At 39.7% G+C, this 14,597-nt stretch overlaps 1 protein-coding gene across 1 annotated transcript in view; it reads left to right on the top strand.

Moving 5' to 3' along the window:
* Positions 1-14,597, top strand: part of PCNX2 (pecanex 2) — a 259,238-nt gene that overhangs the window by 43,481 nt on the left and 201,160 nt on the right. The window contains exons 10-12 of the mRNA XM_040968059.1: positions 5,784-5,929; positions 10,324-10,477; positions 10,575-10,607. Of these exons, the coding sequence (XP_040823993.1) occupies positions 5,784-5,929; positions 10,324-10,477; positions 10,575-10,607 (333 nt within the window). The remainder of the gene's footprint in view (positions 1-5,783; positions 5,930-10,323; positions 10,478-10,574; positions 10,608-14,597) is intronic.

The raw sequence follows: 14,597 nt of genomic DNA on the forward strand, positions 1-14,597 counted from the left end.
CATCTGATGATTCACTCCCCAAGTGAGCGCAACGGCCAATGCTATGCTGATCCTAAACCAGGAGCCAGGAACTTCTTCTGGGTATCCCACGCGGGTGCAGAGTCCCAAGGCTTTGGGCCGTCCTCAACTGCTTTCCCAGGCCACAAGCAGTGAGCTGGATGGGAAGTGGATCTGCTGGGATTAGAACCGGCGCCCGTATGGGATCTTGGGGCGTTCAAGGCGAGGACTTTAGCCACTAGGGCATGCCGCCGGGCGCGAGAACCCTATTTCTTGAGCCATAACCACTGTCAGGGTCTGAGTTAGTAGGAAGTTGGAGTTAGACACCAGAGCCAGGTATTGAACCTGCCTACTCCGACATGGGAGGTGAAAGTTAGTTACTAAGAAAAATACCCCTTATCTCTTCTGTATTTTTAGATCTATCTATTTATTTGAAAGAGTTACAAAGAGGGAGAGGCAGAGCCAAAAAGGGAGAGAGAGAGAGATCTTCCATCTGCTCATTCAATCCCCAGGTCTGCAACAGCTAGCATTGGGCCAGGCCAAAACCAAGAGCTTCATCCAGGTTTTCCACATGGGTGGCAGGGGAACAAACACCTGAGTCATCCTCTGCTTGTTTTTCCAGTCCATTGTCAGGGAGCTGGATTGCATGTGGAGCAGCTGAGATTGAAACCAGAGCCCATCAGCAACTTCAACCAGAGCATCACTAAAGCCCCGTCTGTCTCAACTTTTAAGCGGAGATTATAACATATACTTGGAAGGGTTAGGAAGTGTTTCTAAGGATTAGATATAATACATGGCGAAATTACAACTCTAATATTTGGTCACAATTATTAATAACATCAAAATCCTGATTGGTTATTTGGCATTCTTGAAGGTGGCATTACTTTGAAAAATAGGATATTTGGTAGCTAGGGAGCGCCTAAGTCTTGGATCCCTCTACTTCATGCATTCTTCAGGGATAGCAATCCTATATGCCCCATGCTGTAATTTCTTTCTCTCTAGAAATATAGATACAGACATAGATGTGTTTATATATGTGTGTATGGGTGTGTCACTGTGTTATTAGGGCTGGTTTGGTCATCCAAGTTCTACTTGGATATAGCAACAACCTTCTTATCCTGTTTTCAGCATGTATTATATATTGTATCTGGCTTATACCAGTTCAGTCTGTGAATATTTTGAATATTTTGTTGAATGAGTGAAAAAAGGGAGTGATATACAATGAGTAAAGCTTTCAGTTCAATTTGGTTTTGTAACAGGAAACAAGCTAAGAACCATTTTCAGCATTCCCTAGAACAATAAACTCTGACCTTTAGAACCTGAGGCCCAAAATGGAATTCTGTTATTTTTTTAGAAAAAGAAAAGTCAAACATTTTTTCCATTAGATTCTGAGGAGTATTTTTTAACTGGATTTTTTGTTGAAGAAGCAATGAATTGCACAGTATGCTGGAATAATGCATTTAACACAAGATATGTATATACCTCATCTTGTTTTATGTATGTATTATATATATGTATAAATATGTACACTGACCTTCATAAAAGCTTACGGTGCAATATTGAACCTCAGCTTATGGAGTTAATTTTCTTACTGTCTGGAAGAATGCATTTAGTTTTTGGCTGGTGCTTGCCCTTGACCTAGTTAAGTGTCAGATGTAGATTGCTACATCTCAAGGACAATAAGCCATGTTCCCCTGTGTCTGGATTTCTTCCCTGCACTTTGTGATCATGGCCATCCAGGAGAAGGATCTCTTTCAGCAGAGATGATGACTGTGAACTACAAGCTCATCATCGTTTAAAGGGGGAGCTCTTCCTGCTCATGTAGCACCAGGCAGTTTCCATGATGCTTTCTTTTACGTTGGATTAGAATTCCAGACACAACAAGCTCTTACAGTCTCAGCTCTCTCTGTAGCTCAGCCTATTCTATTTATTGCCTCCATGATAGATCAGCTTTCCCTCCAAATGCCTTTTGCATTAATATTTTATATTCAGCATACTCTGTGCTCCATAAGCTGAATCAGTGAATTTGCATCTGGGAATGGAGACATAGTGAAACGTGCTTTCTTGGAGATCTCTGTAGTAGTCCCTCACTGTGCTGCCTTCCTGAGTGCCAGGGACTTTGGCACTGATAGCTTTCCTGAGTGAGAAAAAGTGGCCTGCATCTGCCATGAGGCCCCTCTGCTTTATATACCAAAGAGAAATGTGTGCTGCCTTGAAAAGATAGTACCACCCTCCAGGGCTGCTCTTCCATCTCCTCCTCATCCCATTCCTTGTCTTTGACCTGAGGTCTTATGTTTTGTTACTCTACAGGAAACTAGAGCCCACCTCAAGTAGATTCTGGAATAATCCAAGAAAAAGGCAAACAGATAGTAACACAGATGATCCAACAGGCTTTAAGGCAGGATCTGGGGGAGAGATTTGCACACTCTTGCTTATGGCAGTGTTATTCACAGCATCCAAAGGGTAGAAGGAACCCAGGTTTGTACTGACAAATGAATGCAGAAACAAAATGTGATATTACAGAAATGGAATTTATTTTTCAAAAGGAAGGAGATTCTGACACAAGAAGCAACATAAGTGAATCTCACAGGCTTTAAGCCAGTCTTGAATTCCATGTACATGGGATATCTAGATTAGCCCAGTCTTTAGAGACAGAAAGTGGAATGGTAGCTGCCAGGCTTTGGGGAGAGTGGAGGGAATGAGGAATGGGGAAAGGTGTCCAACAGGTACAAAATGTCTGTTTTATAAGATCAAAAGAGTTCTAGAGGTGTGTTGCATAGCCATGTGAATATAAGCCTAGTTAGTAGTGCTGAATTTTACAGTTAAAAATAATTAAGGAGATAGTATTGTGGCTCTCCACATGAGCAATCCAATATAGACTACACAAGCAATCCATTAGAGACTAGATAAAATAAAAATTGTGCAACATTAGCAAGTGTTGGTGAGAATGTGGAGTGAGAGATGAGGAATTTGTATGATATTAATGGGAATGTAAACGCATGGACCACTTTGGAAAACTACGTAATATGATCTGGTAACTGCTCAAAATTTTGTGTGTTACCTTGTTTCCTGGTACAGAATATTTATATTTCTAGTAGTTCTGTTTCTAGGTGCATGTTCTAAAGGAATTCTTACACATTTTACTAGGAGACTGGGCCAAGAATATATAGAAGAGCCAAACTTTGAAAAAAAATCCTTTTAAATGCTGAGCAATGAAATAGCTAAGTAAATTATGCCAATCCACATGATGAAATATTATACAACTTTGATAATTGGCATTACAGATACAAAACAAAGCCTGGTCAGTCTCAAGAACATAATGTCAAGGCGGAAAAAAGCAAAAACTCAAATGCAAAAGATATGTACAATATAATCTGAAAGGTATATATTAAAAAACATAAAATTAAGAAATATAGAAATTTGGGATATAGAAATAACAAAAGAAGAAAGAGGGAATCTTTTTATTTTTTTTAATTTTATTAATTGCATTGCATTATGTGACACAGTGTTATGGGCACTGGGATTCCCCCCACCCTCCCTGAACCCTTTCCCCATGGTGGATTTCTCCACCTTGCTGCGTTACCACAGTTCAAATTCAGTTGAGGTTCTTTCATTGGAAGTATTTACCAAGCATAAAGTCCAATGTCTTATTATCCTACTGGGTTCAACGATTTCTTGGTGAGACCATCTCTGGTCTGAAGGTAAAGCCAGCAAAGCATCATCCCAATCAATTAAAGGCCCCAACATAACATCAACAGCCATTTACAACCTCATGGCATCATCAATTGATATGACATTGATTAATAGTATGTTGATAGGAAGATGCGGTTTCTTAACTATATCCTGTGACTTCTTCATAGACATTTCAATTTTGGTTTGTATTCAACCTGATTCCATACAGTTATCAGTTTAGGTACAATACATTTTTTTTTTTTTAGGATGGGTGTGCAGAGAAATCCCCCATACCCCAGTGAGACATAACTAATCTTTGTGTCCCACCTAGTGAGGCGTGTTTGGGTCCATGCTGTCATTTCCTGTCTTATTCTAAGCTTTCCATGTTGTAACACAGGGAATCTTAAGCATAAAATACATGAGGGAAGGAAGAGGGTATGACTGTGAACTTGACCTCAGTGAGCTTCAATGTTAATAATGACTTATTTTTTCTTAATTTCAGTGGTCGCCATATATTCATTGACTTCCATTGTATCCTATGCACATTTTAAAAATATGCGTTTCTGCCTATTTATTATTTTAGAGCATGGTCCCTAGTAGTATTCAGCATAGAGTCCTTGGGACCTTTGCTGATTTGTATAGGGCTGTATGAACACTGAGTGCACATGAACCTGACACAGAGAGAAAATGCTCTAGGAGCATAGGAATAAAGTCACAGAATTTTGTAAGATGGCTGAATCAGAGGCTAATATTAAATACATCCAGTTTAAAGAGTGTAATTGTTGGTTTTCTGGGAAATTTAGCAGTATAGAGCGTCTTATTCCTCACAGATAATGAATACATGAAGTAAAAATTAATTTTTGATTTTTGATTGGAAATGTCATCCTTGGGAATGCCATAGTAACAGTTTGTTTTAACAACTCACACTTTCAATAGGGGTATCAGGCATCAGAATAGGTAACTTTTGATTTTTCTCCTTTCAAGTTTTTCTTTCCTGTTTTCTGTGCTCTTGTTTGGGGAGATTTCTCTGGCTTCATTTCATCAAGCTCTGTGACCCGTGCACTGCTCTGGAATCGAGGCTGGTTCTCTTCAGTGTGTGTGTGGCGCGGTCTTGATCTAGTTAGCATCTGGTTTTTGTGGTTGAACTGTCTGCTGTATTCTTTAGTACATTCCTCTTTCCAGCATCATGCCACGCTGTGAAGTGTCTCATAGATCAACGAAGATTAATGTTTTTCACAATTGAATTAATATCCATTGGAGTTATTGTAGAGTTGCTTACAAATGAATTTGAGCTAAAACTTCTAAAATCGGGATCTGAATCTTTCCACATTTCAGTTGCATCAGTTTAGGTTTTAACCCAGATATTTCACTTTTTCTTAATGTATGCTTCACTGATATGCAATGTGAATATTTTTCATTACTTTGTATTAAGTGGCACATTTTTCAAGGATTAAGTCATTTGAGATGGTTGGTTGAGTTCTTTGTTGAATTTTTAATTTTCAGTGTCTTAAACTTAATGAAGAGCAGTGTTTTGATGGGATGAGTAGCATAATTTTAATGGTACATTGTAATGGAATTGGAGCATGTTGAGATGCAAGGCCCTTATTATTGATTATTATATTCTTTTTTATTTTTAAGATTTATTTATTTTTATTGGAAAGGTGGATATACAGAGAGGAGGAGAGACAGAGAGGAAGATCTTCCTTCAGTTGATTCACTCCCAAAGTGGCCGCAATGGTCGGAGCTGTACCTATCTGAAGCCAGGAGCCTGAAACTTTTTCTGGGTCTCCCACACAGTTGCAGGGTCCCAAGGCTTTGAGCCGTCTTCGACTGTTTTCCCAGGCCACAAGCAGGGAGCTAGATGGGAAGTGGGGCCACCAGGATTAGAATTGGTGCCCATATGGTATCCTGGTGAGTGTGAGGCAAGGAATTTAGCCACTAGGCTGCTGCCCTGTACCCGGTTATTATATTCTTAGAGTTCCACTCAACGAAGGTTAGTTTACATTTCAGAATTTGAACATCTGCTTTTCATGTTTTTAAATTACGATGTGTGCTTGTTACAATGGCATGCCAAATTGAAAACCTTTATACTTGTTTCTTTTTCTATCTAAAAGCATGTGAGTCAGGATCTGGAAGACTCATCATGTTCTTCGACACAAGGAAAATTTAACCGAGAGCAGTTTTACAAATTTATCATTTTCCCTGGAAAGTGGATTAAAGTCTGGTATGATCGACTTACCTTGTTGGCGTTACTTGATCGGTAAGCAACTGAGCACGCAGAGGTATCGTCCAAAGATACAGAGGGAACGTGGTAGTACACGCTTGCATACTTCAAAAAGATAACTACTGCTTGTTGTTAGGATGCCAAGAGACTTTATCAGATGTACATTGCCTTTGCTGTGAACCAAAAGTCAAAACAAGAAGATCCCAACCCAAACATGGCAGCCATACCTAGCAAAAATGGGAGACGTAGTAATTGCATAACTGAATTGAAATTAGCGCTGGGGACAGTACTATTCTTTTACCACTCAACATTCTTTCTCATTTTTGTAGGAAAGCTTGTGGTTCAGTGTGTAGCTTACACTTGGCTTGGCTATGTGTGGGCCTGGGGTGAGAAAGGAAAAATAGAGGCAGGCAATCTCTGTTTCTTTCCTGGGAAATTATGATTCCTTTTTTTTTGCATTTCTCTCTGATGTACATTGACTTGAATACTAAGTTTTACATTAAACTCCTTACATCTTAATCACCTCCTGTGATCATGGTCCGTAAAGACAAAAGCTGCAGGGTTGCAAATTTGGTGACTGCGAAAGAGAGAGAGATGAGGTGAGGGGAAGCCTGGTTATAGCAGGTTTGAGAAATGGCATAGTCAGGGGCTTTCCATTTCGACATTCCCCTTCCTCAAAATGTGCAAAGGATAGTATTGAGATCTTCAAAGACCATGTAGGTCTGATAGAAAGTTTGGTTAGAAAATAGAATATGCTGTTGCTGATTCTGTCCTAAGCAGATGCTGGGTTTCACAGTACAATGCGAGCCAGTAGTGTCCATGGCAGGGCTGCCTGCCTGCCTTACTATTGCAGGTCCCCAAGTGACTACTTGTTATACAAATGTCTTATATGATGTGATCATATACCAAAAAATGATAGTCACACAAAATTACAACAGTAAATTTTAGGACCCGTGAGTCAGGGAATGGGGTTATAATGATTTTTATAATACTGCTGTTGCCCACAGGGCTCACACTTAACAGCAACATTTAATACTTAACTAATAATCCAAGATAATGCATTCTGTTAGATGAGGCATTTTAAAAATATTATCTTTTTTGTTAAAAAGAAAATTACTTAAGTTGGAATAGCTTTTTTAACCCATCATATGAAAAACAAATTTTTCTGTAGATTTCTGTTTATTTTCTTATAATCTACCTAGTGACAAAAAAAGCTAAATGAAGATCTCATTGATTCTAAAGAAGGATGATAGATAATACTGCAGATTTTAAAATATGTAGTTTTACAGCTTTAACCACTTATTTATTTTTTTAACAATTTGCAATAACATATAATATTTTTTGTTTCATTAGTGACTTAGAAGCAGCATTACATTCTTATTCATGTGTTTCTGTAGTTTTGTTTTTTCTTTTTTTCTTCCCTTGGCATGGAGAGAGCCTGGCTCTGGATAGAATGGGCCCTTGGAAGTTATTTATTTGTGTTTTAATTTTGACTTTTTTTTTTAATTGTGGAGAGGGGAGTGAAAGAGGGAAAAGAGAAAGAGAGAGAGAACCACGAGCACTCCTAGTTGCTAATTCACTACCAAATGGCCCATACCAGCAGGAACTGAGCCAGGCTGAAGCTGGGCCTGGGAGCTTAATTTAGGTCTCCCTCATGTGTCCTAAGATGTGCGTTAACGGGAGGATAGAATGAGGAGCAGAGCCAAGACTGAAACCCAGAAACCGCAGTCTGTGATTGTTGGCTTTCCAGGGAGGGTCCTAACTGCTTTACTAAGGCCCACCCCAGCCCTTGAGAATCAAATCCAGTTCCCTGGAAGGTTTGATGCTGTGATCTAACATTGGCTGTAAAACCTCTCTGTTAAATGAGGGTAACCTATCATAGAGGATTTGTGAGGAGTCAATAAATTTAGGCAATAAAAAGAATTCTTTCACTCTTATTTATTATGATCTGAAATGTGGCCCAGACCCCAGGAGGAAGAGGCATGAATAAAAAATAAAATTAAGGCAGCCAAAGTAGATATTGTTAAATCAAGGTGCTAAAATTTAGTCTCTTAGTTCATAGGAACTATCACCCTTCCTTGCCACAGAACCAGAAAGTTGTACCAAGCAGAGCGTTTTATCCAGTTCAGAATCAATTAAGAGGATGGAAGGGGCTACCTGAACCTTTAGCTCACAGCTGGCAAGGTGAAAGATACTCGAAATAGTTACCTCTAAAATAGGAACAGCTATGGACCAGTATAAGGCTACTGTTATCCCCAGATTATGCTTTGGGGCAGAACCTTGTATGGAGCATTGAAAAAATGCAGATTCTCAGCCTGAAAACTCAAAGAACTTACTTCTTTAATTAGAAGTGCTAAATTCTAAAAGGTCTGCTGAAGAAAACGGAAACATCCGTAATGTTTTACATTTTAAACTGTGACAGCCAAGTTTTAATTTCCAAAGACATGATAAATTCCCTTTGATATTCAGTGGGGGGCATGGATGAAAGTAAAATTACCAAAATTTCAAGTTTTGAAAGAAAAAGTATGTACAATGAAAACCAAATTGTAGAAGTTGGGCACAGAAGGGAAGAAATCAACAAGCGAGTACCAAGCACCAAATTGTTGCTAAGGCCTCCAGCTTCACTCTTGACTTCAGGGTATTCTGTTCTGAAAATGCTTCCTTCTGTCTGACTGGCAGCTTTGTGGTTCCTATAATCACTGTCTCTTCTGTTTACTTTCAGTTCTCCATCAGTTCTGCTTAGATGTTTTTGGACTTGTGTGGCTTCTGTTTATTTTCTTATTCCTCCATGATCCTTTTCTACAAAGCACCAAGGTTTTTCACGTTCATTTATCTACTTCATCCAGTCAGTCATCTACTCATCTACTTACTCCAGTGTCCCAGGGAAAATATTCGCAAAAGACAGTTTTGACAAAGGACCATTATGCAAAATACACAATGAGCATTTTAAACTCAGCAAGAAGAAAATAAACAACCAGAAGTGGGCTTATGATTTAAATAGCTTCTTCAGCATGGAAGATACACAAGGCATTAATAAGCCTGTAGAGAGATGTCCATATCATTTGTCATTAGTGTCTTGCAAATCAAAATAACCATGCAATGCCACCACATGCTTACTGAGATGGGGAAAATACAAAACAGCACCAAATGCTGGTGATGATTTGGAGCAATAGGAATACACATGCTTTCAGTTCTGCTTAGTTCCGGTTTATTTACTTATTTCTCTATTATCCTTTTCTGCAAATCACCAAGGTTTTTTGTTAACCTCCAAGTGGCCTCCACAACCAGAGCTGAGCTGATCTGAAGCCAGAGCTTCCTCCAGGTCTCCCATGTGGGTGCACAGTCTCAAGGCTTTGGACCATCCTCTAATGCTTTCCCAAGCCACAAGCAGGAAGCTGGATGGGAAGTGGTGTAACTGGGACGTGAACCAGTACCAATATGGGATCCCAGCACATACAAGGCGAGGATTTAGCCACTATGTTATTGTGCTGGGCCACAAAAAAAACAAAAAAATGTAATTTAATGGGGAGAACAAAATTGGTAGGGTAGGAAATATACTCTGAATTCTTGATAATGACCTCGATTGGTTGCCAGACCCTTTGTTTCTTGACCTTGTCTGCACTGTGCCCCTTTAATCCATTTTAGACACATTTTCTCTTAGCTCCACCTTGTGTCTTGTGCTTCTAATGTCATCATCCAGGTCACTATCCATCTCTCATATCCCTGTGTCATTCTCTTAGTTGTCCCTTACCCTCCTCTAGCATTCTGACCCTCCTCTCTGACCTGCATGCTGCTTGGTCCTCAGTTGTTTTCATCCTACCGAGGTTCCTCATTCAAGCCTTTCAGCCCCTTCCTGTCAACATCCTGAACCTCACCTGTCCCTTTGTGTACCCCCCCCGGATCAACCCATCTGTGCCCAACACAAGAGGAAGTCTCATGACCGTTCCAGCCAGGACTCCTGACATGTTGAGGGCTACAAGTTCCTCTCAGTTCTCTCTGCTTTTGAAACTGAGCAGCGAAGCTGATTCCACAGAGCATATCTGAAAGACGGTCCACTTTAGCCAGGTATGAATTAAACCACATCCCCTTCTACTGACAGTTCCAAGGAGGCTCTGAATCAGAAATGCATTGCATAGTTTAGAAAGAATTATTAACTATTTCTTCCCAGTAAACCCAGCTTAATGGTCAAAGAGATTCAATAGAATTATATTTTATTTGTTTCAGTGATATAAATCTTGGATTAAAATGTAGATTTTGTTTATGTAGCAAGAGATTAAGGAAAGAAAGATGGCCTTAAAAATCCCATAACCAACTACAAAGGTTTGTATAGATTCATTGTGATGCTGTTGCTGCAAGTCTTTTCATAATGGAGGCATTCTCTGTTTAGAAGTGGAAAACATCCTTTGTTCTTACTAATGTATCCTGTACAGAACTGAAGATGTCAAGGAGAACGTGCTGGCAGTTTTACTCATTGTCCTGGTCTCTCTTCTTGGGTTTCTGACCTTGAATCAAGGCTTTTGCAAAGATATGTGGGTGCTTCTCTTCTGTCTCGTCATGGCCAGCTGCCAGTACTCCCTGTTAAAGGCAAGATCATGTCTCGTTGTTCTAAATATTATGTGCACTCACTAATGTATCATTGACTCTGAGATGATGACACAGACACTTCTGATTTGTCTTTTAGAGTGTTCAGCCTGATCCTGCCTCACCGATTCATGTAAGTTTCAAGTGCAGGCAAGTAGCTTCTCTTATCTGCTTGTACTGAAAGCAGGGAGGAGAGGCCAACATTTATTCAAAAGGCAGCATTTCTACCTGTGTGTTTATCTACCATTTGGATTTATAAATGGAAGCGAGTGCCTGATGGTCAGGTTTTGGGCAGTGGAGGGAGAAGGTCTGTGGTGCGAAATGTAAACAGCATGGAGAGTTTTTGCTGTCTCACTGGATCTGTGTGGGGAAAGATGGGGCAATCTGATGGGGAAGACTGAAGCCCCCCATACAACCTGACATTTTTTCCTGATGCTTGCATGTTAATGCTTGTCCCTGGGCAAGATGCTAGTCCTCTCCATACCCCAGTTTCCCTAATGTATAACGCAGACTGATCAAAAGGCCAGTGAGTGTGACATAGTGCATGTGCTTAGAGCTGGGTCTGGCATAGAGACATTGCTTAGTAAATAGGTACTAATGGTAGTAATGCCAATTACTGTAGGCATGGGTTACTATTATTTACATGTATATATTTGGAGGTATACTATAATTATTGTATTGTAGAATGTTCCATCTCACATACTGGTTTTTTATTTTTCTGGTGAGAACATTTAACGTCTACTATTTAGCAATTTTAAGGTATATAGTATGTTATTATCCACTGTACTTGTCGTTATGTAATAAGAATCCAGGATACATTCATTTTATCTAACTGAATCTTGTGTTATTTTGGTAATCTCTCCTCACTTTCTGTTTATCCCTAGTCTGGGGGTAATGTAATTACCATTTACTTCTATGAATTTTTCTTCCCATATTCTTCTTGAAAGCAGATATTTTTTTGTCTGTGTCTAACTTATTGTATGTAGTGTAGCATTGTGTGAGTTCATGCTGATGGGGATGTTGGGATATCTGGATTTAAGCCTTGATTATTTTCTCCCTCTCTGTGTACATACATATCTGGGGATTTTAAAAAAATGTGGTGGAACTTGAAATTGAAAGACAATTTTCAGGTGAAACATTTGGAATCCTGCCTATGAGGGATTTTCAAAATGCTTGTTAAAATGGCATTTTATAAAAGAGCCATCCCTGGGTTTTTTTAATTCTACTTTTCCAGAAATGCTTTGAAGTCCTTTCACAGACACATTATGTTTTTTTTATCCATTCATCTGTTAGTGAAAGACTGCTTCCATATCTTGACTATTGTAAGTAACACTTCGATGGACAGAGGGAGTGTCAACATCTCCTGGAAAAACTGCTTGCATTTCCTCTGGATGAATTCCCAGAAGTGAAACTGCTAGATTGTTTGGTCATTCTCTATCTCTCTTTTTTAAAAGATTTATTTTATTTTTATTGGAAAAGCAAATTTACAGAGAGAAGGAGAGAGAGTGAGTAAGATCTTGTGTCCACTGGTTCACTCCCCCAGTGGGGACAATGGTGAGAACTGAGCTGATCAAAAGTCAGGAACCAGGGGATTCTTCTGGGTCTCCTGTGTGGGTGCAGAGTCCTAAGGCTTTGGGCCATCTTCTACTGCTTTCCTAGGCCACAAGCAGGGAACTGAATGGGAAGTGGAACAGGTGGGATATGAACCAGTGCCATAGGGGATCTTGGCTCTTGCAAGACGAGGATTTAGCTATGAGCCATCACACTGGGCCCAGTGTTGCTTTTTTTTTAATTTCCTGAGAAGCGCCCGTTAACTGTTTCTCACAAGGGCTCTGTGGTTTATATCCTCACCAGAATTGAGAGAGTGGTTCAAGTCCTTCAAGCCTCAATCAGCACTTGCAATCTTTTGTCTTTTCGATGAAGACAATATGTGAGATTAAATTTCATTTTTATGTTTTATCTCAGTTTCAAATGTACTGCTCCCTTCTATCCGTGTATGGCGGAGACCCCAAGTTTCTCACTGTACATCTGTTGGTGTTCTGGCATTCCTGAGTGAGCTTGGAGCACGGGTGGCTTCTTGTGAACCTGCAGCCCCTTTCCTTGGTCTGCCATGGCCTACACAGCTAAGGGACAGGCACTGGCCCTGTGGCACTCTGACCACGTGCCTTTGCACCAAGTTCATTGACATTTGACTTTACAGTAGTCCTCTCTCCTTGGTTATGACAAGCTCTCAGGGGTCACTGAAAACCCTTCTAATGAAAGAAAGCTTCATCTTCCCTGTATTGTGCTTTAAAAAATTAATATCTGGGAATTAGAACTGATTTGAAATCTGTCGTACCTCATGTTTAACTCATAGTAATTAAGGAAAGCTTATAATTGGATGATCACATGGCATTCGTTGCTATCTTGTTAAATTCCTCTGTTCCCCATAATTGGTTTACGTATAATACCTCTTCTTTTATCCTTGTGTCTGAATGTCAGGATAAATAGAAGCAGCATAATTAGGGTATTAGGATGTATTGTTGTGATTATCATTAGAAATCTGGGTTAGGTGATGTGAGAGAAATGTGCAGCTCTGAAGGTTTTGTACAAGCTCCACCGAGATGCTGCAGCACCATCCTCCCACTCCTGTGAACTCTTTTCTCAGAACCGCACTTCAGTGATTCAGTAAAGGGTACTGTATGCTATTAAACATTCATACATGCACTTTCAGAAATAATGCAGAACATGCCAGGAAAGGGGGCATGGCAAGCACAGCTGCACCATCTCTGTGGATCTGTCATGTCGGCTACTGGGACCCTGTGCCACTGTTCTGAATTGGAGTTATTTATACTTAGTGTCTAGTTCCTGAAGGAATAGACCAAGTTGCTCTTTTATTTGAGCCAGAGTGCCAGAAGAAGATAGTAAAAAATGACTCATCTTACTGCGAGGGTAAGAACACACTCAAACATATATGCTTATTGCAGTAATTAATTCACTAGCACAGATTTCTAAGTAGATTTGACCTTGATTGAAGTTGATTTCTCTCTGGTAGTTCTCAAGAAGTGAGAAAAAAAAAAGGAAAGGGAAAAGAAAAGAAAATAAAAGGGAAAAAGAAATAGCTATCAAATATTTTATCTCACAGTCTTACTGAACCATGCACATGTTTATAAAGCAGATTGGTTATTTCCATTTTACAGACAGCAAGGCATCAAAAGGAAGATGGCCAGAGACTGAATGGAAGTTTGAAAGTGGCCTACTGCTGTCTCTAGGCTGGTTTTCATTCACAAAGAGCAGTGAAATGAATGAAACTACTTTTAAAAACTCCACAACTTTGTGCATTGTGGGGAGGTGGTTGTTAATATATCCAGCTAATCCTTGCCCTTAAAGCAATTGACTGACTTTGTGCTTATCTTCAGGAGCAGAGGTGGCAAATTGTGACAAATCATTTTGAAAAAATGTTTTCATAGCACTCCTGTATTGCAGTTTTTAAATACAGAATTAATAATGACATGCTTAGAGCTCTGGTATAATATGGGCCCTGGCCTCATTTTAGAAGTTGTAGATGTACCGAACAATTGGGAAGATAGGACAGATTTTTATATATTCTGTATCCATTTCTCCTGTGTCATGTCTTTACTTTGGTCTTAATATCCTGTATTTTCACATTTCATGAAGCAATGCTGATATATTATTACTGACATACATAATTTACTCTGATTTCCTGCTTTTTCCTGTTTGAGTTTCTAATCAAGGATGCCACATTACCATTTACCTGTCTTTTCTCTAGGGCTCCTCTTGGCTGTGAAAATTTCTTAGATGTTTCCTAGGCCTGAAAAAATCAGCGTAATGACGAAAGAAAACAGGGCTAAGAACACTTAACAAAAATGGGAACGAGGATGGATACTAGAAAAAGCGTCTGTCTTATAGGAAAAACAGGCTCGCACCCAGCTTCTCCGATTGCGCTGGCACAACACAGATCCCCCTGACACCTGAGGGGTGATTTCTTTCATATACCAAGCATGGAATCATTTTTGAAGGGACACCCACTGCATAACCTCTGATTCAGTTTTCTCATTATTGACCTGTCTTGGGACTCAGTTCCCAAGATTGTATCCCTCAAGTGCCGGTTGTAAGCCCCAAG

This window comes from Ochotona curzoniae, unplaced genomic scaffold (genome assembly GCF_017591425.1).
Source record: "Ochotona curzoniae isolate NIBS_2020 unplaced genomic scaffold, NIBS_Ocur_1.0 scaffold_4683, whole genome shotgun sequence".
NCBI classification, from domain to species: domain Eukaryota; kingdom Metazoa; phylum Chordata; class Mammalia; order Lagomorpha; family Ochotonidae; genus Ochotona; species Ochotona curzoniae.